Here is a 24,325-nt window from a genome sequence, read left to right on the forward strand (position 1 = left end):
CATTCGGTTGTTTCCACCTTTTGGCTGTTGTGAAAAGTGCTCCAATAAACACTTGGTGTACAGATTTCTGTGTTCCTGCTTTTTCTTTTGGGTCTATACCTCAGATTGGAATTCTTGCTCATATGGTAGTTCTATGTTCAACTTTTTGAGGAAATACCAAGCTGTTTTCCACACTGGCCTCATCCAGTCATGGCTTCGGACACAGCCAGCCACCCTCCCTCCCCTCCTACTGCTGTCATGCAGCTGGGAGAAGCTGGGATACAGATAGACTGGGCTTCCTGGAGCAGGCCCTTTCTGCAGACACAGAGTAAACATTACACCTGTGACCTCGTCTCAGTCTCACGGAGGAGGGACGCACTGGGGAGGAAAGCCACAGAGCATGGTGGGGAAAGCCCCACTAGAACGCAGTAAACACGGTCTGTGTTGCAATCAGACGCCTGCAAGGAGGTGGAATGTGGGGCTGGAGCTCCAGGCAGAGGAGGCAAAGGGCATGAGGAGCCCTGGTGTGGAGGGAATGGCCTGGAGTCAGGGAGAAGGGGGCTGGGAGAGGAGGAGGGCTTGGCTGAGCAGAGGCAGGGCAGCCAGGAAGGTGGAGAGGAGAGAAGCAGCTGGGCAGCAGTATGCCGCTTGCTCTCCAAGACCACAAGCAGGGTGAGAACTGGAGAGGTCAGAAGTACAAGGCAGCGGGTGGCAAGGAGAGTTAGCCATCCTGGCACCAAGCAGCTTTAAAACTGCCCGGTGGACTCGCACGCCAGGCTCCCTGCTGTCTCAGGAATACACCTGCCCGCCTGCCTGTCAGACCTAGGGCCCTTGTGGTGGGGCAGGACATTCACCTCTCAACTCCCCAAAGGAGAAAACTCCAGCCCGGGGGTCTCCTTCCTCAGACTAACGTTCTCTAAGCACAGAGATGGACTCACCCCACTGACTAAGAGTTCCCGGGGTCAGGCCCATAGGGCTTAGAACCCCGGGGACCATGGTGATTGAGATTATCAGAAGGTACTGAGCTCCTACATGTGCCAGGCTCGGCTGGGCACTTACATACGCTGCCTGGTGTGGTTCTCACAACACCCGGAAGTAGATGTTTCCCATTTGACGATGAGAAAACTGAAGCTTAGAGAAGTGATGTCCAGAATGCACTTGAAGCCTGGTCAATCAGTTAGTTGACAAACTTATTGACCAGCTACTACTCTAGGGGCTGGGCATACAGCAGTGAAAGGTAGTTTAGAGAGGGCGACAGAGAAACAAGGCAACAGACAAACGAGCAAAGTTCAACTAGTGAAAAATGCCAAGGTAATGCAGAGTGGCGTGTGTGTGCAGACACACACACACAGGCATATGCTACTGCCCCCGGGGGTGTCAAGGGAGGCCCCTGAAGAGATGACAGCCCTGCCCTGCCAACTTTCAGGGGAAGGCCTGCCACACAGACAGAACAGGAGCACAAAGGCCCTGCCACCCAGTGGTGCTTTCTGTTCAGGGCCAGAGAGCAGGTAAGTGTAGCTGGAGCCGAGGGGTGAGGAACTGCATGGCAGGAGATGGGGGCAGAGGTGTGGGCAGAGGCCAGATTGCGCCAGCCTCATGGGCTTTGGCAAAGGGTGTAGATAGGAAGCTGCATGAAAGCACAGGAGGTGGGAGTGGTGGCAGGGAAGCCAGGCTATTATATGGGCATTCAGATTGGAAACGATGAGGTCTAGAAGGGGTTGAAGGAACCCTGGTGTCGCAATGGTTAAGTGCTTGGTTGCTAACCAAAAGGTCAGCACTTCAAACCCACCAGCAGCGCCACAGGAAAAAAAGATCTGGTGATCTGTTCCCATAAAGATTCCAGCCTAGGAAACCCTATGGTGCAGTTCTACTCTGCCCTATAGGGTCACTGAGTCGGAGTCACAAGAGTGGGTTGAGGCAGGACAGTTGCAAGGAAAGGGGATGGAGTGATAAGGAGGGGTGTAGGGGAGGAGAGAGATGGGGGCCAGGTCCTTCTTTCCCTGTGAGACCCTCCTTAGGGCTGTCCTGGAGCCCACCACTCCCCTCTGTTGTTTCAGGTTTGAACACTGGCGCCCCACCCTCCCATCCCATCCCCCCCTCTGTCCCTGCCATGCCCTGGTGGCACTGGAAACTCCCTGCCTCTCCAGACATTCATCTGAGATGAGTTATTTGCCTCTCTCTCTCTCTGTCACCAGGGGCTGGGTCAGGCTAAGGGAGGCTGTGGATGCTGCTACTGCCCCTCTGCCCAAGCCCAGAGACATTGGGATTCTAGAATGCAGGGTGGCAGCCCACGTGACCAACTCACTTACTCAAAGTCCTGGTCCTCAGTATGAACTCCATCCAGACTCCGTCCCAGGCCTTATTATGACCATAAGATGATCGGAGCTGGACAGTCACTTCCTCCTTATTCCTAAGCCATTTCTGCTTCTCCAACCATCTTGCTGACAAGACATGTTGCTCTAATTCCACTGATTCAAGACTTTCTATTCTTACCAACAAAGCATATCAGGCAGCTTACCCCTAAACATGCCTGAGCAGACACGGAATCTCTTAGAAGACGCGCTGTGGGTACAGATTACCCAGCAGACAGTTTCTTCTGATTTTAATTCTATGAACTTCCTTCCTGGTCAGATGAATGCTATCACCATAGTCCGGAAGGGCCTCCCGCAGAGCAGAGCATTCTAGGGCTTTGTGAAGGGACCCCCCACCCCACCCCCCGCAACAGGGCCAGGTCCTTCTTTCCCATGAGAGCCCCTCCTCAGGAATGTGGGGGGAGGGGCTCCTGGCCACTGGGGCCCTGGGCTGGGGCGAAGACAGGGTGGGGTCACGGAGGGGAGGTACATTCTCGGGCTCTGCCCCAGACCTACTCAGTTTGAAACTCTAGAGACAGGGTCCAGAAGCCCTTCAGGTGACTAGATTAGAAAGCACTCAAAATACACAGTGGCCACAACTGGCCAGCCATCCTGAAGATGGAGCAGGACCAGGCAGCATTTCATCCTGTTGGACATGGTGTCTTGACTTGATGGCAGCTAACAACAACAACAAGCAGGTTATTCTGATGCAGAATGGTGGCAAGAACTCGCCAGGAGTGGGAGTACCATTTAGAGTCCTGGCTGTCCAGTGGACTCTGCAGGTGGGGGGACACGGCAAGCTCCCCTGCCCTGGCGGTGGGGGTGCTGTTTCCATGTCTCCAGGTGTCAGTCCCAGGACTGGGTGAGACGATTTTGCAGACTCAGGCAGTGATGGAATTAGGGGAACACACATCTCAGAACTGCACAGTCAGAGCCTCCCCCCTTCCTCACGCGGCTCTTGAAGGAAAACAGCGATAAGTGCAGTTGCCTTGAAGGTCCTTGGGTAAAGCCACAGGGAGCTGCCAGCTTGCCTGAGTGAGTCAAAAAATTTAATGTACTCCACTTAGTCAAGGAGAGGGTCTCTGTGTGGTGCGGAAGGTTAAGTGCTTGATTACTAGTCGAAAGGTTGGACGTTCAAGTCTACCTGGAGATGCTCGGAAGACAGGCCTGGCAATCTGCTTCAGAAAGGTCACAGCCTTGAAAACCCAGTGGAACAGTTCTCTGCACACATGGAGGCAAAATGGACTTGGGGGCAACTAACAACAGCTAAGGAGAAAAGGTCTTTCCTTACCTTAAGCAGGAACCTTGGTCCCCAACAACACATTTTTCTATAACTGAGGGGATGGATCTTAGTTGGAACCCGCCGGCCTGGGACTTCTCCTCCCCCCATTATCGGGGTGGGGACTTTTCTGAGTCGCGTCATGCAGTTTCTGAGCAGGGTAAACAAACACAGGCCCCACAAGGAGAATCAAGGAACAATTACTTTTGTTTTGACGTATTTCCCTTTTTGGCAGTCCCGGAGGAGGTGTCCCAGGAGAACTGGTTTTTACCGACTCAAGCAAGACTGCCCCAGAAGGTTCCACTCCTTTCACACTCATCCAGGGTCTCGCAAGAGCCCGACCTTTGGCATACAATATCTCATTTATTAACCGAGGCTCAGGGATGTTAAACAAGCAGCCCGAGGTCACACAGCGGGTGGTGAAGTCGGCAGAGCTACGGCACGTTCCTGCTCTCTCGGGACCCCACCGGCTTCCCCGGACACCCGATTCAGCAAGGCTGGGCTGGGGGTGGGGCTGGGGCCGGGGCTGGGGCCGGGGCCTTCCGCCGCCGCCGCCCCGGTGCTCGAGGAATCTGCGCCCAGGGAGACGTCGTCCTCCGAGGTCCGCGGGCGAGGGAGTGACTGCAGGCTCCAAGGTCCGCCCGGTAACTCCTCCCCGAGTGCCCGATCCTCCGCCCCCGGGTCCCGAGACCCATCCCCCGTCGGGCCCGGTCCTCGCACCCGCGCGCCCGGTCCGCCCCCTCGGGCCCGCCCCCCACCCCGAGCCGCCCCCGCTGACTCAGCGTAAACCGAGCCTGGAGGGCGGCCGGGGCCAGCCGCGCCTGCCCGGGGTTAATTGCTCTGCTCCGAATGCGCCCTGCCTCCTCGCCCGCCCCCGAGTCGCGCCGCTCCGCCCCTCCAAAAGGTCCGGAGCCCGGGCGCAGGCGGCCGCAGCCGGTGGCAGGCGCAGCGAGGCGAGAGCGCGGCGCAGCATGACGGCCATCGCTGTGCAGGTAGCGCGGAGGCCGCGCGGGCCGGGGTGCTGCCCCGTCGTGGGGGGCGGGAGGGAGGGACCGGGGTCCGGACTGAGAGCGAGTCCCAGCCTCGGGCCAGGCAGGGGAGTGTCCCCGCTGTGCCTGCCACTGGTGCAAACCTGCCGGGTTTCCCGGAGTCCCGCGGTGGTTGGGCGGGAAGCAACTTGGGGGTGCCCGCCCCCGTCCGTTGCTCCGGCAGCGCCGTCTCCTCCGGGCTCTCCGCCCTGCTCGTTGCCTTGCAAGCACCGAGGCTCCCAAACTTCTCTAGGAAGGATTTCTCCGCTTCTCTTTGGGGTTCCGAGGTTCTGAAAATCCCAGCGACCTGTCGGTTAGGTTCGCAGGAGGGTTTCCTTCTTCCTAAGAAACAAGGCGCGTCTGTGGTGGAAGACCGACAGAATCCACTTGCAAAGAGAGGCTTGCCTTATGTAACAGGATGTCTTTCTTGAGAAGCCAGAACTTTCTGGGGGCGAGGATGGAAAGACGCCTCACCTCCTACAATCCGCGATTAGGGTGTTGCGGGGCGTGCGGACACCTCAAGAAAAGGCTGGGGACTCGGGAGCTTCCAGTCTCTGGCGAGGGAAGGGGCCCGCATCCCCGAAGATTTGGTTTCTCCTTAGACTGGTGCAAGATATTTATGTTGGCAAAGAACCTACACATTCCTATCTCCTCCCCTCCAGCCTGCTGCTCTCCAAAGGGAAGTCGGTTGTTGGCTGGACCACTACCCTGCAGGCCAGCTTCATTTACGTGCAGGCATTCCACCAGCTCGCCTCCTCCGGTCAGAAAGGAATATCCTGTTAATTATAGAAGCCCGTTTACTTGGCTTCCAAGTCCTCTGATCCCCAGAAAAACAGACTCAGGTAGATCCTGCTACCTCTATTTAATAGATGAGGTGTCTACCACAGGCTCCACCAGACGGAGTCCGGTACGACTAGATGGTGCCCGGCTACCACCACTGACTGCTCTGACAGGGATCGCAATAGAGGGTACAAGATAGAGCTGGAGAAAAATGTAGAACAAAATTCTAACTCAAAAAGAAAAACCAGACTGGAGAAATCTGAGAGTATGGCCCCTGGACACTCTTTCAGCTCAGTAATGAGCTCACTCCTGAGGGTCACCCTTCAGCCAAAGATTGAACAGTTCCGTGGAACAAAACAAGACTAAAGGGGCGCACCAGCCCTGGGGCGGTAACTGGAAGGTAGGAGGGAACAGGACAGCTGGTAATAGAGAACCCAGGTTGAGAAGGGAGAGTTTTGACATGTCTTGGCGTTGTTAACCAATGTCGTACAACAATGTGTGTACTGTTTGATGAGAAACTAGTTTGTTCTGTAAACCTTCATCTAAAGTTCAAGAAAAAGGAAAAAAAAAAAAATTGATGAGGTAACTGAGGCCCAAAGGTGAAGGGAGTGCCCAAGGCCCTCAGGTAGGTGGCACAAACCAAAAAAAAAAAAACCAAACCCCGTGCCGTTGAGTCGATTCCGACTCATAGCAACCCTATAGGACAGAGTAGAACTGCCCCATAGAGTGTCCAAGGAGCGCCTGGTGGATTCGAACTGCCAACCCTTTGGTTAGCAGCCGTAGCACTTAACCACCAGGGTTTCAAAGCGGCACAGTCGAGATTCAAATCTAGGACTTTGGGCTCCAAGTTCCTCACCTTTTTTCCTTTTCTTAACCAGAGAAACCCACCCACAGGCCACCTTCAACAAAGAGCCAAACCCACCGCCATCAAGTGGATTCCGACACATAGCGACCCTATAGGACAGAGTAGACCTGCCCCATAGTGTTTCCGAGAAGCAGCTGGTGGATTTGAACTGCTCACCTTTTGGTTAGCAGCCAAGCTGTTAACCACTGGGCCACCAGGGCTCCAGAGGCCACCTCAGGAATGCCTTTTAGGCAGGAATTTGGGTGCAGTGAGTTCGGCCTCTTTGTTCTGGGGCTTAGTCTTGAGTCATGAACAGGCTGCCTCTTGTGATAGGCCTGGGAGGAAGGGGACAAGCAGGGACTGGAGGGTAGGACTGGGTGTAGTCACCTCACAAGCAGTTTATGGTCCTGCCTGGGAGAGAGACTCGTAAACATGGATTTATAAGAGGTATTGGGAAGGGAGTGCTAACTGAAAAAAAAAAAAAAAAAGCTAACTGAAGAGGTGGAAAAAGAGAGGCAGGATTAACTGCAGCAGAGAGGATGACTTGGTGCTGGGTGGAGGCTGAAGGCTGTTAGCACGGGAAGGGGAACTGAGTTGTCAGTGGAGGAGGAAGATAGATGCCTTGGGCAGGGGATGGGGAATGGGGTCAAGCCCGGCACTCTACCCTGAGCTGGGGTGCCTTATGGGCTTCCCAACCAGGGGAGTGATTGCTCAATAGTAGTGTTGCTGTTGTTAGATGCGCTCGAGTCGGTTCATAGTGAACCTATAGGACGAAGTAGAACTGCCCCATAGGGTTTCCAGGGAGCAGCTGGTGGATTTGAACTGCCGACCTTTTGGTTTCCGCTCAGCTCTTAACCACTGTGCCGCCCAGGGCTCCATGATAATAGTAGCTAACACTTAATGACCACTTGACCTCCAGCCAGGGACTGTTCTAAGCACTTTACATGTCATAACGCGTTTGTCCCACAATGACCATATGAGATAGGTACTGTTATCTCCATTGTAGAGGTGAGGAAACGGAGGAAGAGAGAGAAACAAAGAAAGAGAGGATGAGAATGAATGCGAGTAACTTGCCAGAGGTCCAAGAAGCCAAAAAGCAGGCAGTGTGGCTCGTGACCGGCACCCTAGGATCCTGCCAGCAGGGCTGGGCCAGGCCAGGCTTCAGGGAACAGCCACCGACTCATTAGGAGACTGTTGAAGTATTTCAGACCGATTTCAGGCTAATGATGATGCCGAGGGCCTGACCTGAGCCTGGGCGCAGTGGGTGATGAGGGGAGACAAATATGGGAGACAGGTCGGAGGTTGGGGATGTGGGGAATGCCCAGGGAGGAGCCCAGGGTGCCCACTTGGGGCTGCTGGTTGAGGGGAGCCCACATGTAGGATTTCAGTGGAGGTGACAGTGGCAGTATGGGCGTGTGGTACAGGGGCTTAGGAGTGAGGACTCCAAAGTATGTCATTATTGTTACTAATAATATTAGTAGCTCTCACAGATTGGGTCTGATTATGTGCCAGGCACCTTTACATACATGATCTCATTTAATCCTTGGGGATTTTATTGGTGGTCAGAGTTTAAGTGAAGCCCTAGGTTGGGATGGGAGGGGGAAAAAGATGAAATGATGTTCAGCTGTCTTCTCTTTCTGATCCCAGCGTAATGTCTGACGGCCTGGAGATCAAAGTCCAGTCTGTCCTCAGCAGAGGTGGGGCTGAGGAAGGGACAGCCTAGGCCTGTTCTCCACACAGTCTGATTTCTAGGGTCAGAAGGTTCCTGTGTGCTGTGGCTCTGTGACTTCCGTTCTGCGCATCTGGGGATCTCCCATCTCAGGACCACATCCATCTATAGGGTTTTGTAACATGGCCAGGTGCCTCCATGGCTACTGCTTTTATGCCAAGGTCACCAACCCCATTTTATAGATGAGACAAGGACCAAAGAGGTTAAGAAACTCACCCAAGGACAAACACCTTTAATGGTTGGTAGACTAGACATAGAGGTTTTCAAAATTCGCTTTTGGTTTGTTTCTTGGCAGTAAAGCCAAACCTGTTGCCGCTGAGTTGATTCCGACTCACAGAGACCCTGTAGGACGGAGTACAGCTGCCCCGTAGGGTTTCCAAGGATTCGAACTGCTGATCTTTTTGGTTAGCAGCCCAGCTCTTCACTGCGCTGGTGAAATTCATTGCAGACTTATCCTAGATCTCTTGATGTCTCAAGCAGGTAACGGGATCTTTTATAGTTGAGGAGTCCCTTGGTGGTAGAAAAGGTTAGTGTGCTTGGCTGCTAACTGAAAGGTTAGAAGTTCGAGTCCACTCAGAGGCACCTCAGAGGAAAGTCTGGGCGATCTGCTTCCGAAAAACCAGCCATTGAGAATCCCCTGGAGCACAGCTCTATCCTGACACACGTGGTTCGCACGGAGTCCAGTCAACTCCATGACAACTGCTAACAGAATGACAGGAGGGGGCCCGATCTAGGCTGCTTTGTCAGGAAAAACCTCTGAGGAAAAGACACTTAAGTGGAGATATGAAGAATGGAAAAAAGGAGACGGCTGAGGGAGCTAGAGAAAAGCCTTCCAGGAAGAGGGGCTGTAGGTCTGAGGGAGGAAAGCACTAGGCTTGTTCCGAGCAGGGAAGGAGGGCTGCTTGCCTGAGGGGGTGGGGGAGGGGTGTGGTGCTGGGAAGTCGGAGACAGAGGCAGGAGGGCCAGCTCACACTGGGCTTGTAGGTTCTAGTAAAGAGTTTTACTGTACGAAGTGTTTATTTCTGCTTTCGGGGTTGGGGATTGCCCCAGGATTGTGAGATAAGAGACAATTTACGGGACGCCCAGCCCAGCTGGCCAGGAGACAGGTGCAGTGGGTGGTGCGCTCCTCTGATGCTGGAAGCAGAGGTTGGAGGAATGCCTCTGTGGCTGCCCCACACCCCCAAGCTGCTAGAACAGACAGTTTGGTCGGCACGCTCTGGGTGGGGTCCAGGCTGAGCAAGACCAAAGGGCAACGTGCAAACAGAACTCAGTACTGAGGAAAACAAGGTAGTAACAGGGAGTCCTGGATGAATGTGGAAAGTGCAGAACCAGGTGGTGGGGGTTAGAATAAAACTGGAAGTGCAGGAGGGAAGTGCTAGAAAGATGGGGGGGGGGGAGTTAACACTGTACTAATATGGTATTTTCCAGGCGCTTTTTTTCATACTACCCTCCAAATCCTGCCAGGCAAGAATTCTTTTGCAAACAAAGAAATGTGCAAGGTCACACAAGCCAGCCAAGACAGGCTTTTGAATTGAGAACTGACTGGGATTTGCCAGCTCAATAGAATTTGGGTTTCTTAGCCATTAGAAGAGGGCCGTGGTGGCTCCATGATAGAATTCTCACCTTCCACAGGGAAGACTCAGGCTCAGTTCGTGGCCAGTGCACCTCAAGTACAGCTACCACCCGTCTGTCAGTGAAGGCCTGTATGTTGCTGTGAGGCTGAACAGGTGTCCGTGGAGCTTCTAGACTAAGACAGATTAGGAAGAAAGTCCTGACAATCTACTTCCAGAAACCAGTCAGTGAAAACCTTGTAGGTCACAATGGTCCCAGCCATAACCCATCACGGGGATGGCACAGGGCTTGCCATGAGCCAGGGGCAGACTTGAGAGCAGCTAACAACACCACCGCCCATTATAAAGCTTGTTAAAGAAACAAAGGTCAGGGAACTCTTACAAAAAACCCAGTGACTGCCTGATAAATAACTGGACAGTGAATGCTTATAGGTCTGGCATGGAGGGTGGATGACAGGCAGAATGGAGGGAGGGTTCCCCAAAGAACCTGGGTCTGAGCCATGTCTTGAAAGATGAGGAGGAGTTGATAAATAAAAGTAGGTGCTCCAGGCTTCACGTGAGACCAGAGAAGAACTATCGCTATGGGAAGTTGGAAGACATGTTGAAGAGAAAGTGATTCCCACAGGGTCTCAGGGGGATGTGGGTGGGGCCCCCACTGACATGGCTGCCTCCTTGTGTGTCTTGCAGGCCCAGAGGCTGCTGGCCCCTAGGAGGCCCCGCAGATCCTTCTTTGAGTCCTTTATCCGGACCCTGATCATCGTGTGTGCTGCCATGGCTGTGGTCCTCTCTTCCATCTCCATCTGCGATGGCCGCTGGCTCCTGGCTGAGGACCGCCTCTTTGGGCTGTGGCACTTCTGCACCACTGCCAACCAGAGTGAGCCACACTGCCTCCGAGACCTGAGCCAGACCGGTGTGCCCGGGTTGGCCGTGGGCATGGGCCTGGTCCGAAGCGTGGGCGCCTTGGCTGTGGTGGCGGCCATCTTTGGCCTGGAGTTCCTCATGGTGTCCCAGGTGTGCGAGGACCTCCACTCACGGCGCAAGTGGGCCCTGGGCTCTGTGCTCCTCCTCGCCTCCTTTACCCTCTCCGCTGGGGGGCTCCTGAGCTTCGTGATCCTCCTCAGGAACCAGGTCACGCTCCTCGGCTTCACCTTGATGTTCTGGTGCCAGTTCACCGCCTCCTTCCTCTTCTTTCTGAACGCCCTCAGTGGCCTGCACGTCAACAGCATCACACATCCCTGGGACTGTCCAAGGAAATTCTAGAGCCCCCCTGGGGACATCAGGTTCTGCAGCGAAGTGTGGTCAAGATGGGACTTTTTCAAAATTTGACCTCTGGTTGGGGTAGGGGTGGGACAATGACCTTGAAACTGCTGCCTCTTAGCCGCTAAGCTTTGGGTGGTTGGCCAGAAATGGCCCCCAGGCCTTTGCAGCTGGTCTGCAGGGCCAGAGGCCAGGAGGTGCCTCAGTGCCACTGGCTGCACAGGCTGCCAAGTTATTAGGATGCTGATTTTAGAAGACAAAAAATATTTTAAAACTCTTCCTGAATCCTTCCCCTGAGGACTGGCTTAGGTTTGGAGGCAGGTAGGGTAACCAGTGCCGAGGCCAGCTGCACAGCCAAGTACAGTTCCTACGTGTTTGATTGACTCTTGCTGGTCTGTGGGCTTGGGGGATTCCTGGGGTCTCCTGGGGCTGCTAAGAGGGGATCACTCTTCCAGCTGAGGGTCCAGTTGGTGCCAGGGACTTTCTTCCACCAGTTCACAGGCCCTTTGTGGACATTTCCCTGGCTCCTCCTTTGTTCATACCAAGGGGGCAGAGTTCAGGATCTCCTCAGGAATTGATTTGATTTGACCTCTGCCCTTTGGGGGCCCCACAATCCCTGGGTAACCCTGGCTTCTAGCAGCCGCTCTGGTGACTGTGCCTGTGGGGATCCTGCCTCAGGGTGGCTTTCCTTTCTCCTTTAGCAAGCTCCCAGGAGGGTCCACCTGACCCCTAATACACAGTCCTCCCTGAGGTGAGCGTGTGTGTCCATTTATTTGCAAGGCTCACAGCCTCAGGCTGCCATTTTGGCCCTAGAAAATGGCTGTTTTTCAAGAGCATGGATCTTGACCTGCTGGACCCGCTGGCCTCTGTGAGGGTCAAGGGGGAATGGCCAGACCTCAGGTAATGATTAACCACTGTTCTGGGGGTGAGTGACGTGAAGGGGGGCTGGGAGCCAGTGGAGATTTCCATCCTTGCCGGCAGATCTGCATTTTTGTCCGTCAAATTGTCTGCTTTCTAGTCCCTTCTCTGCTCACAGCAGGTGGGGTTTTTTCCTTGGCTCACTTCATTCTATTCTGCCCCCACCCCATGACTTGCGGCTTCCACTGGGTTTCTTCTGGTGTGTGGGCTTCCCTTGTCTAGCCAGGTCCCTTCCTGGGCTGGGTTGAGTGCCTATACATACGTTCACAGTGATTTTTAAAACTTTTATTCAAGATACACAGAGTCCATGGAGATCACCTGGGAAAGGTGTCTGGACTAATTGGTTTTACAAAGAACAGAGCTCGTCAAAACTACATCCAGGCTCAGAGTCTTGGCCCTGGAAAATGGGAATCTGGCCTTTTCACATCAGGAACAGTCCACAGCTGCAAAGGGGTGACCCCCCCCAACCCCCTAGTTTGCAGGCGGGAGTAGCAGAGCTGGGGACCCAGGCCCAGCACTTGTCCAGGTCACAAAGCCAGCACTGGACTTTGGGCCCCTCACCAGCAAGATGCTGTCTTCTATACACGAGGGACAGGAGTTACCTGGGTGTTGGTCCAGATCGCTTTCCCCTGAGCACTGGTAGGTGCAAAAGGTTAAGCATTCAGCTACTAACCAAAAGGTTGATGATTCAAACCCACCTAGAGGAGCCTTGGAAGAAAGCCCTGATGATCTACTTCTGAAAGAACACAGCCATTGAAAACCCTATGGGGCACAATTCTACTCTGACACACGGGGTCCCCATGAGTTGGAATAGACTCAATGGCAACTGGTTTGGAGCACTAAGAAGTTTTGTTTCGTAAGAAAACTGAAGTATTTGGTCCTCTTTAATTCTCACCATTGGAGGGAATGTGGTGCTGATGCTTAAGGGAACTGAGACCAGGCAGTGTAAAGGGTGAGACTGAGCTGGTTGACTGCCCTGGAGCCGAGAGGTACAGAGAGAGAGGCCGCAACCTCTCGGTGCCTGGGAGTGGGGCCAGGGAAAGCCCAGACACAGCCTCGGAGTACGGGATTTGAAATAAAAAGGCCCTGGACTAACTGCCACCTCGTTATATGGGCAAGTCACAGGACCTTGGGGAACCTGTTTCTCATCTACAAAAATGTCCATTCCCTGCTCTATCTGCCTCTGGGGAAGGAGTGGTAAGAACAGAGGTGTGCTTCAGGCCTCCTTAGGATTACTAAAAGGCAACTGTGGGACCTGGGGCCCCAGCCTCCACTGTGACTCAGGTTAGCCTGTCTTGGAAGGCTATGAGTGAGAGCTGCTGGGCAGGTGAGCTACGGTGGGACGGGGGAGGGCCTGCCTAGGGCCAAAGGTCCTCGATTTCTCTTGTTAACTGGGCTTCCACCTTGTCCCTGAAGGTGGGGCTGAGGGTCAGGAAGCCCTTCTCCAGCAGGAAGGGTCAGGACTGAGCCACAGCACCAGGGCAAGCAGACTGACAGATGCATGACCAAATCTCACCCTATACAGACTTTGTCCCTGCCCCTCCTGGAACCCCTGAACCGCTCTTCCCCTCTTGGCCTCTGTTCATGCCTCTCAGATGACGCTGGTCCTACAGGTGCCCCGGCTCTGCTCTGAGATGCTGGCCTTGGTGCTGTGGGTGAGACCACTGGTGCCATTGCTGAAGGAGGAGTTGAGGGCCACAGGATGCATGGGGAGCTCATGGAGGTGCCACTGTCGCCATTTCCTCTGAACCTCCAGCTGAACCTGTCCGCAGAGACAGCTCTCAGCCCAGGAGGGAAGAGCCACCTGTGGCCAGAGCCCCACTCACTCCCAACAGGGGCCTCTGCACAGGCCCTGCCACTCCTGCCCAGTTGGTTACCCTGCCCCTCCCACAGGCCACGTGGTTGACCGTTCCCATCACCAATATCCCGTAGCTACTGAGGGCTAGGAGTCCCTGGGCACTGTAAACAGTTAACACACTAGGCTGCTAACTGAAAGGTTTAAGTCCACCTAGAGGTGCCTTGGAAGGACGTCCTGGTGATCTACTTCTGAAAAATCAACCACTGAAAACCCTATGGAGTTAGTTCTATGCTGACACACATACGGCTGCCGTGAGGGTCGACTCGAGAGCACCTGGTTTTTATTTTTTGGTTTACTGAAGGCCGACTACCCTGAGCATTTCCATCTGAGGTCTCATTTCATAGTGTCCCGAAGAAGGGGCTCGTGGTTTGTTTCACAAACTGCAGAACTCAAACAGAGATCATTCGGGACAATTGATTCCCATGAAATCACCCTAGCACAGAAGGGACGTGGGAGTCAGAAAATTGCTCTTGAGAAATTTCCTTCAAAATCCTCAGCTAAGGCGGCACATCTGAAGCCTTGGAGGCCACGCATGATGTTTGATTTTTGGAAAACACCAGAGGTTCTTCCCATTCAAGCGTGGCGAACTAGGTAGAGAGTCAACAGTCACAGAAAGGTATTACTCATGTGTAATACTGTGTTCAACTCGTGTTGATTGCATAGTGTGCCTGGGCCAGGGCCCTGTGTACTGACCCAGACGCTCTGTGTAAGGGTCAAGTCCTCCAAGGAAGTGTGCAGCCCCCAGGGAGTGAGTCCACACTCACCTGAAGGCCTCTGAGGACCGAGTTGCAGGCATTTCATCTGAGTTCCTCACTTTACGCCTGGGGATACTGAGGTCTGCCCATGAAGCAGGCTGCAGAGCCTGGTATCTGGTTGGGGTGCCTGCACCTTCTTCCTGCATTTCCTGACCGTGTCCAAGAATCACCCAGAGTGCTTCTTAAAACCCATTCTCAGGCCCCAACCCAGGCCTGCCGAATTTCTGCTGACTCCGAAACGGCGGCTAGGGCCCAGCAAAACCAAACCAAACCCACCGTCATTCCCCATGTGTTACAGAATAGAACTGCTCTACGGGGTCTGCTTGGCTGTAATCTTTACAGAAAGCAGATCACCAGGCCTGTCTTCCTCAGTACCAGTGGGTGACTTCCAACTGCCAGCTTTTCAGTTAGCAGTTGAGCATAAACCATTTGCCCCACGCAGGGCTCTGCTGTCTGTCTTAGCAAGCCCTCTGGTGATTCTGCTATGTGTGTTAATGAGTTCAGATTTCTAGACCACAGAGACTGGTGTCCAGGCCCAAGCCACAAGGCCCAGGCCTCCCCAGCCTGGACCCCACAACCCCCTTCTTCACGTCTCCCTTTCCACCACCCTCCCTGAACTGAAATCTGGTGGACAGAGAGCTCTCCCAGGCACCGAGCAGCCACGGACACTCACCTCCCCATTGAGGAAGCAGTAGAGGACAGCCACCACCAGGCCCTACAGAGGGAGTATAGAGCAGGGGGTTAGCTCAGGTGTTCAGGCTGGCCTGGGCAGCTCCTCCCCCAAGCCCTTCCCTCCTGGAGGAAGTGTTCCCGGGTCTTCTGGCCTCTCTCCCATCATGGCTCTCACCTCATACAAAGTAGGGCTACCTCCTCTGCCTCCCTGCCCTCCCCACTAGTGCCCTGGCTATGCCTGCATCACAGACTGTGAGCTCCTTGCGGGCAAAGACCAGGTCCCCATCCCCAGTGTCTAGCATAGGACCTCACACACATGTAGTATCAGTAACATGAAGACATGGGGCCAGGCAAGTCACATTGAGTAAGGCGGCCTGTCTGCGAGAAGGGACCTGATGCCTGCCAGGTCCAGTGGGAGAGGCAAGTCAACCAGGCTGGCCTTTTGAGACCATAATCTTTGTGGAGTTTGTCATTCAAGATGTCGTGGAAATCTGGAGCCATTTAAACACCGGCAACTCATTTAAATTGAAAAGGTCATCAGCAGCAGGTTTGACCTCTGTGTTTGAGGGACAGGTGATGGATCTCCTGGGTTAGGGGTTCCTCTGGCTCCTGTGCTTTATGTTCCCTGGCTTTGTGAGGGTCCCTGGGATGATGCTCTGCTACTAACTGAAAGGCTGGTGGTTCGAGTCCACCCAGAGGCCTGCTGATATACTTCTGAGAAATCAGCCATTGAAAACTCTGTGGAGCAGAGTCCTACTCTGACACACATGGGGTCGCCATGAGTTGGGGTCGGCTCAGTGGCAACTGGCGGAGGTGGTGGTGGCCAGACAGACGGAGTGAAAGGCCCGCTTTGAAACAGAGCATATCTGGATTTGTTACACAACCTGGCCACTTAGTAACTGGGGGATTCTGGAATGCTGGCCTAAGTCCCAGGAGGTATGTGGGAGGACCCGCATCATAGAGGTAAGGCAGGACTGGAGTTGTGTCTGCTTGGCTCTTAGGTCCTGGGACCCAGGGACACTTTTTCACTGCATTCAGGGAGAAGCAGGAGGCCAGGGAGAGGGAAAGTTAGCTCCTCCCGAGGCTTATAGAGGGCATGCCACACATGGGCCAGCAAGCTTGATAAATTCCACAGTTATTATACCATCATCGAAAATGAAGTTCTTGAAGCATTTTAAATGACATGGAGAAATGTTCAAGACGGTTATGAGAGGGAATTAAGCAAAACAAGCAGGATACGAAACACACCATGATGCCAATTATATGTGCGTGTGTCTTCATGAATAGAAAACAAGAAATAAATACACCAACATTTTATCAGAGGCTGTTTCTCGGTTATGAGATCATAGATGATTTTGTGTGTTTGTTCTTACATTTCCTTATTTTCCAACGTTTCTCTAATAAGCAAATATTATACAATCAGAAAAAGCTTATAAACTAGTTTGTTAAAGTGTATGACAGTGATAATGGGATTGGGGTTGTGTGTGTTCCTTTTTAAGCCCCTGTTTTAAAAATATACACACAAAAAAAACCAAACCCACTGCCACTGAGTCAACTCTGACTCACACTGACCCTAGGACAGAGTAGAACTGCGCCATAGGGTTTCCAAGGCTGTAACCTTTACGGAAGCAGACTGCCACATCTTCCTCCTGTGGAGTGGCTGGTGGGTTTGAACCACTGGCCTTTTGGTTAGCAGCTGAGCGCTTAACTACTGTGCCACCGGGGCTCCTTAGAAATACATACAGATAATATGATGGCTAGGATTTGCTTAAAATAATTGAGGGGTGGGCGATGTGGAGGAGTGGGTGGGGACAGAGATGAAACAAGGTAGGCCATGGATACATGGGTAATTGTGGAAGCTTCGTGATGGTTACATGGGGCTCCTTATACTATTCTCTTCACTTTTATATATGGACGACATTTTTTTGCTCGGCTACAAACCAAAAGATCGGCGGTTTGAATCCACCCAGAGGCATCTTGGAAGAAAGGTCTGCTGATCTACTTCTGAAAAAATAAAAAAAAGCCATCGAAAATTCTATGGAGCACAGCCCTACTCTAACACATATGGGGCTGCCATGAGTTGGAATTAACTACACAGCAACAAGTTTGTGTGTGTGTGTGTATAAACCTGTTGCTGTTTTGATTCCAACTTGTGATGACCCTATAGGACACAGTAGAACCATTCTCATAGGGCTACCAAGGAGTGACTGGTAGATTCGAACTGCTGACCTTTTGGCTAGCAGCCGGACTCTTAACCACTGTGCCCCCAGGGTATATATATATCTATGTAAAGACAAAGATTCCTTTTTAAAAGATGAATAAAATCGACAAGTCTTTAGCTAAACCGACTAAAAAAAAGAGAAGATGCAAATATCTAAAAATAGAAATGAAAGTGGGGACATTACAACAGACTTTTTTTTCTGTAGAGAGGAAAACTACCATCAAAGGATACTATAAACAATTGCACACCAACAAATTACATAACTGAGGAAACAGACAAATTCCTAGAAACACATAAGCTTCCTACATTGACTCTAGAAGTAAGAGAAGATCTCAACAGACCCATAGCAAGTGAAGAGACTGAATCAGTAATCAAAAACTTCCCAACAAAGAAAACTCTGGACCAGATGGCTGCACTGGGGAATTCTTCTAAATCTGCACACAAGTGGCTCCAATCCTTGTTCCCAGAAACACCCAGTGCCGTCCAGTTGATTCCGACTCATAGCGACCCTATAGGACAGAGTAGAAGTGCCCCGTAGAGTTTCCAAGGAGCGCCTGGCGGATTCGAACTGCCGACCCCTTGTTAAACTTTTCCAAAAAACGGAAGGGGGGAAAGTTCCTTAAAAAAAAAATCTTTCAAGATCCTTTTACTTTATAAATTTGTCTATGTGAGAACATTAAGAAAGTGCTTTTGATTTTCTCTTGACAAATCATTTCCTCAGAGTGAACCTGGGTGTCCCACACCTCCAACCAGAAGCCCCAACTCTGGGGGACAGAAAGTTCCTGTCCATGCAAGGAGGCCGAATCTACGTCTCTATGCTCTCAGCGCAGTCATTTCCCACTTCTGTGACCTTGATGAAGGCCATTTACCTGTCTAGTCTCAACTCCCCACTTGCTAGATGGGCGGAATAACTCATTGTGCTCGCCGCCTCTATGGATGGCTGCAAGAGCAGTGTGGATGGGAGCCCCCTGGCGGAGATAAAAGGGATGGCGGCTTACACCGGAGTGGGTTCCTGGCGGTCCGAGGCCCTGGTGGAGGCTCTGGGCAAGGGCGCCGCTCAGTTCTTAGGATTCCAAGTCTTTAGCAGGGAGAACCCTGGGGCGGGGTCTAAAGGCGCGGGCTAGGGCAAGACCTGACTGCACTCACCCATATGTTCCCAGTGAGGCTAGAACCCGCGGCTGACAGGAGGAGGACTCAGGCTATGCCGCCAGCCCTGGCAGGATTCCGTCTACCGTGGCAACGTTGTCGAAGACTGGCTGGCTGGCTGGCTTTCTCAGGAAAACGCGTTGGAGACGTTTCTCTCAGATCTCAAAGCTTGTCATCACGGGGCTTCTTCGGGGAACTATTGTTTTGATAGCGCTCTATTTATTTCTACCCCTACCAGTTGCTGTGGCGTCAATTCGAATTCAGGGCAAGCCCATGTGTGTCAGAGTAAAACTGTGCTCCATGGGTTTTCCAAAGCAGATTTTTCAGAAGTACATCATCAGGCCTTTCTTCCAAGGTGCCTTCAGATGGCCTCGAACCTCTAACCTTTTGGCTAGCAGGGGAGCGTGTTAACCTTTTGCGCCACCCAGGGATGCCTTAAAATTTTATATTATGGATACTATAAATCTTGAAACCCATTGCATTTCTGTCTGTGCTTTAGCTGCCAGGCTCTAAAGCAAACTTATGATCCACCTATCTCACATTTATGGGACTTTATCAAATTTGTTTCTGTGTATGAACTCAGCTCTGGCTCTGTTTCCTTTTTTCACTGATCCCCCTCATGTCCTTATTTTATTTTTGTCCTCTTTTGCTTTTTTTTTTTTTTTCCTGAAAGCTGCATCACATTATGTTTGAAAGGAAATAGCTATGAGTAAATAAATAACGTTGTGAAATTTGGAATTCAGATCAGTCCCAGAGAAGGTCCCTTCTGTCCCAATATGTTTACTATTTTTTTTTAATTTTACAACATCTCGATAGGTGATTCTCCATCCCTTTATTAAGGTTTTTTTTTTTTTAAAGAACAAGTTGTATATGCCCATGATTTTACAGAGTCAAATGATTCTTGTATCAAAAAACAGCAGCCTCCTGACACCCCCGCCCCATTTCCTGTTTCTGGGAGGCAACCACTTGAAACTCTTAACTGATTATAAATAATATGCTGATGTTGCTACTTCCGGATTGTTTAGTTTGGGGCACTTTCTATGGACTTCCCATTATGAAGATGTGGATATTGCATGCTTGGAAACACCCCACCACCCCCACTGCTCATCCCCCACCGCCTTCCCTCTGTCCGTGTTGATGTCTCAGTAGTCAGTGTTTACAGTATTTTGACTATGTATATGCTGTTGGTGGCCACTCATCTATCAGTTTGTCTTACTATGAGGATTTGCATGTTACTGTATGCTGGAGGAGCCCTGGTTGTGCAGTGGTTAAGAGCTCGGCTGCCAAACAAAAGGTTGGCAGTTCGAATCCACCAACCACTCCGTGGAAATCCTATAGGGCAGCTCTACTTTGTCCAACAAGGTCGCTTTGAGTCAGAATCAACTCACTGGCAATGGTTTTTATCATGCTGGAAGCTATGGCACCAGTATTTCAAATACCAGCAGGGTCACCCATGGTAGACAGATTTCAGCAGAGCTTCCAGACTAAGACCAACTAGTAAGAAAGGCCTGGCAATCTACTTCTGAAAATTAGTCAGTGAAAATCCTATGTATCACAACAGATTATTGTTGAAGATGAGCCCCCTAGATTGGAAGGCACTTGAAATACACAGTGGCCGCAACAACATACTCAAGCATACCACTGGTCAGGAGATGGGGCAGGACTGGGCAACGTTTCATTGTGCTGTACATGGGGTTGCCGCAAGTCGGAGCCAACTTGACCACAGCTAACAACAACAACCATGCTACTGAGAACTACATAATGCTATGCTTTTACTTTGTTTTCCCTGGAGTCAGTCTCTCTCTCCTTGTTTTCTGCTTTGTTTATATCCCACCCCATTTGACTGGTGGAAACCCTGGTGGCGTAGTGGTTAAGTGCTATGGCTGCTAACCAAAGGGTCGGTAGCTAGAATCCACCAGGCGCTCCTTGGAAGCTCTATGGGGCAGTTCTACTCTGTCCTGTAGGGTTGCTATGAGTCGGAATCGACTCGACGGCACTGGGTTTGGTTGGTTTTGGTGTTTGACTGGTGGTAAGCTCGGGTCCCACTCTGGGTCACACAGCACAGTGAGGTCCTTCCCCTCCTTCTCTTGGGTCCCTGACGAATGAGGCAACTGCCTTCTCGAACCTCATGCTGGACTCTTCCGGAACCCTGGCTTGCTGTCTCCGGGGCCTCCGTGTCTTTATAAAGAAAGAAAGAACGTCCCTTTTGAGTGTAAAGTTACAGTCCCCAAAGCTTACCTGGAATGAGCCAAGGGCCAGTTCAAAGAACAGCTGGATCTCCATGGCGCCCTCTGGGGAAAAGGCGAAGACCATGTAGTGGACTCCAAAGAGGGGGATTAGCAACAGGGTGGACTTGGCCAGCCGCCTGGGGACAGAGAGCCACTGAAGTCTCTTGCTGTGTGGCGAGCCCCCCTCTCTCCTGGCCTAGTCTTGTCTCTTCAGACCCCATCTTGAGGCTGAGTGCATGGGGTTTTGCAGCAGTGGCCCCCAAACTTTTTTTTTTTTTTACTTTGGAATATCTCTAACCCCCACATACACATCACCCAGGTATATTTATCAACTCATGGCCAGTCCCCAAAACTTTCTGATCTTGCCTCTCTACCTGTAAAACAATTTGAACATGTACCCACCTAGATAACTTTATTTATTTATAAATTATATGTAGGTATTACTGCCACTCTGTATCTTACATATTATTAGCAAAGCTAGCTTTCTTATTGCTTAGGTCATATTTTCTATAAGGAGTTCTTTTATTTTCTTCCCAGACTAGGGTTGCCAAATTTAGCAAATAGAAATACAGAATGCCCAGTTAAATTTTAATTTCAGAATGTGTCCTGGTTTTTATCTGGCAGCTTTCTCCCACATCTCAAGCTCCACCGACTTTGGAGACCTCTGCTCCTGGGACACCCTGGAAAATTTGTCACTGAGTAACCTGACCACTGCTGCAGCCTCCAGAAGTCTCTACCTCAAAACTCAAAACATCATGAGAAAACCTCTGGCTGACAGTCATTTGTCTTTAACATCTCTTTTTACCTTCTTAGAAGTTTTAAAATATTTTTGGATCACATATCTTGAAAATGTATTGAAAGCAAGATCACTCTCCCCTGAAAAACACACCTACCTACACAATCTTGCATGCAATTTTAGAAGTGTTAAAAAGCTTAAAGTATTAAAAAAAAACTTTAAGGACTAAGGTGCACCTGACCCAAGCCGTGGTGTTTTCAATTGCCTCATATGCATGCAAAAGCTGGGCAGTGAATAAGGAAGACCGAAGAAGAATTGATGCCTTTGAATTATGGTGTTGGTGAAACATACTGAATATGCCACAGACTGCTAGAAGAACGAACAAAACTGTCTTGGAAGACGTACAACCAGAATGCCCCTTAGAAGCAAGGATGGGGAGACTAAGTCTCACATACTTTTGACATGTTATCAGGAGGGATCAGTCGCTGGAGGACATCATGCTTGGTTAAGTAGAGGGTCAGTGAAAAAGTGGAAGACCCTCAATGGAATGGACTGACACAGTGGCTGCAACAGTGGGCTCAAGCATAACAACCATCATGAGGATGGCGCAGGACAGGGCAGTGTGTCGTTCTGTTGCACACAGGATCACTATGAGTTGGAATCAGCTCAACGACACCTAACAACAACAAAAACAACAATGTGCCCCCCACCCAAAGCCCATCCTCAGACTCCCCAGCCTTGCTCCAAGGATAAGAATGGCCTGAGATTTCTTAAATCCTCACCCCCAGGGCAGTATCTAAGGGTTCATGCTGGTGTCCATTGCCCCCTGTTGACATTGCAAACGCCCTGGGACTAGGTCCACAACTTTCCCTTTTCCTCCATTCCCAATAGTGCCAGTACAAGCTAGGTAGACAATAAATGCTTGCCGAATGACTGGGTGTGTCTAGGTCTTCACACTTACTTGTAATGGTGTACTTCGTTTCCTCTGGTTTCCTGAGTTTTAAGTTTTTTCATCAGGATTCTTAGTATGTTTATAAAAAGGATGAAATTAACCTACAAAACACAAGGCAGAGGTGGGGCTGAAGAAGGCGTTTTTGCTTTCCTTGCCAGCTGCCAGCTCTCCTGGTCCTGTTCCCTGGACTTGAGCACAAGGAAAGCATTGTAGACATCACATCCAGGGTAGCTCATCACTACTGCCCCCTTCCCGGGCTCCCCAGAGTCTTGCTGAAACAAACCGATGGTGGGCAGCCTAAAAGCCGTGGCTGGAGCAACACCTCCTCCTACCACTGGGCTGCAAAACTCCAGGGTCTGCTCAGCTGCAGCACAGATCGTTGCCAGATGCCCTCGTCATCCCCTCCCCGCCACGAGGTTTCCATTTCCTGATTTTTAGAAGTAGATCACCAGGCCTTTCTTCCTCGTCTATCCTAGTCTGGAAGCACCTCTGAAACCTGTTCAGCATCACCGCAACACAGAAGCCTTCACTGACAGGCAGATGGTGGCTGCCTTGGAGCAGCAGGCATCAGGAGCCCTTTCGGTGTTCTCACACTTCAGTGTACGTTGGGAGCCCCTGGGGATCTTGTCAGAACGCAGGTCTGAGGTGGGTCCTGAGATTCTGCAGTTCTAACAAGTTCCCAGGTAATACCAATACTACGGGTCTCTGGAATACATTTTGAGTAGTGTTGTGGATTGAATTGTGTCCCTGTCAAGAAATATGTTTAGGTCCTAATCCTTGGCACCTGTAAATGTGACCTATTTGGAAATAGGGTCTTTGCAAATGTAATCGAGTTCAAATGAGTTTATACTGGATTAGGGTGAGTCCTAATCCCATGGCTGAGGCAGTGGCGATTCCATGGTAGAATTTTCACCTCCTGTGCAGGAGACCTGGGTTCAATTCCCAGCCAATGCACTTCTTGCACAGCCACCATCCGTGTGTCAGGTGGTGGTGTGTGTGTTGCCGTGACGCTGAACAGGGTTTGGCGGAGCTTCCAGGCTAAGGTGGAGTAGGAAAAAGGGCCCCCGGCAATTTAGTTCCGAAAATCAGCCAGTGAAAACTCTGTGGATCGCGAGGGTCTATTCTGCAATCAGTTATGGGGATGGCAAAAGACCAGGCTGCATTTGGGGTCACCCGGAGTCGGGTGGACTCCATGGCTCCTAACAACAACAATCCAGTGACCTGGTGTCCTTAGAAGAGGGGAACGTGGACACAGAGACACAGGGGAGCGGGCTACGTGAAGGCGGAGGCAGAGACTGGAGTGGTTCGTCTACCAGCCAAGGAGCGACGACTGCTAGCCCCATCAGAAGTTAGGAAGACGTGAGGAAGGGTCCTCCCCTAGAGGCTTCAGAGGGAGCGCGGCCCTGCTGACACCTTGATTTCGGACTCCAAAACTCTGAGAGAACACATTTCTGTTGTCTTAACCCATTAAGTCTGTGGTACTCTGTTGCAGCAGCCCTGAGTAACTAAAACAAGCAGCGAGGCTTTAAAGCAGGGCTTCTCAGACTTAAGAGGAGGACTGCTAGGCTCCACCCCTGGAGGTTACGCTTCAGTAAATCTGGGGTGTTGTCAACTCATATCGACCCCATGTGACAAAGTGGAACTGCCCCATAGGGTTTAGAACTGCCCCATAGGGTTTGGTAGGCTCTAATCTCTACAGGAGCAGATCGCCAGGTCTTTCTCCCGTGGAGCTGCTAGCTGGATTTGAACTGACAGCCTTTCGGCTAGCAGCTGAGTGTTTAACCTTTGTACCACCAGGGCTCCTTCAATCTGGGGTAAGGCCCAAGATTTTGTATTTTTAACAAACCACCAGGTGATGGTCTGGGGACTACACTTTGAGAACCACTCCTTATGAAGTCAGTTTGCAGCTTAATCACCTTCTCCAGGAAGCCATCCTGGATAACCTCCCCTTCCTGACTCTTCTTACCTGGATATGCTTACTGTCTTTAGGAACCATATTGCTGTGTAAGGGCATTTAAAGT

At 51.4% G+C, this 24,325-nt stretch overlaps 2 protein-coding genes across 3 annotated transcripts in view; one reads left to right on the forward strand and one right to left on the reverse strand.

Moving 5' to 3' along the window:
* Nucleotides 1-2,136: 2,136 nt before the first annotated feature.
* On the forward strand, nucleotides 2,137-12,601 carry TMEM37 (transmembrane protein 37). Of its 2 annotated transcripts, none has more exons than XM_064287290.1 (2): nucleotides 2,137-4,244; nucleotides 10,249-12,601. In XM_064287290.1, exons 1-2 carry the CDS (start codon nucleotides 3,993-3,995, stop codon nucleotides 10,819-10,821), a joined length of 825 nt encoding a protein of 274 aa, XP_064143360.1. In that variant the 5' UTR covers nucleotides 2,137-3,992; the 3' UTR covers nucleotides 10,822-12,601. The 2 variants fall into 2 exon arrangements, with proteins under 2 accessions (XP_064143360.1, XP_064143361.1); XM_064287291.1 differs by lacking the exon at nucleotides 2,137-4,244 and adding an exon at nucleotides 4,544-4,601.
* Nucleotides 12,602-12,853: 252 nt separating this feature from the next.
* The window catches only part of SCTR (secretin receptor), a 97,993-nt gene continuing 86,521 nt past the window's right edge, over nucleotides 12,854-24,325 (reverse strand). Inside the window, exons 11-14 of the mRNA XM_064287454.1 lie at nucleotides 22,314-22,405; nucleotides 20,627-20,753; nucleotides 15,023-15,064; nucleotides 12,854-13,498 (exon numbers count right to left, since the gene is read on the reverse strand). Of these exons, the coding sequence (XP_064143524.1) occupies nucleotides 13,328-13,498; nucleotides 15,023-15,064; nucleotides 20,627-20,753; nucleotides 22,314-22,405 (432 nt within the window). The 3' untranslated portion in view covers nucleotides 12,854-13,327. The remainder of the gene's footprint in view (nucleotides 13,499-15,022; nucleotides 15,065-20,626; nucleotides 20,754-22,313; nucleotides 22,406-24,325) is intronic.

The sequence above is a fragment of the Loxodonta africana genome, chromosome 6 (genome assembly GCF_030014295.1).
Source record: "Loxodonta africana isolate mLoxAfr1 chromosome 6, mLoxAfr1.hap2, whole genome shotgun sequence".
NCBI lineage: Eukaryota > Metazoa > Chordata > Mammalia > Proboscidea > Elephantidae > Loxodonta > Loxodonta africana.

What these genes read in the sequence shown, in the direction of transcription:
- TMEM37 (XM_064287290.1), top strand. Translation starts at nt 3,993, where the DNA reads ATGTTAAACAAGCAGCCCGAGGTCACACAGCGGGTGGTGAAGTCGGCA. An exon ending in GAGTGACTGCAGGCTCCAAG is followed by an intron (nt 4,245 to 10,248) that starts GTCCGCCCGGTA and finishes TGTGTCTTGCAG; the next exon opens with GCCCAGAGGCTGCTGGCCCC.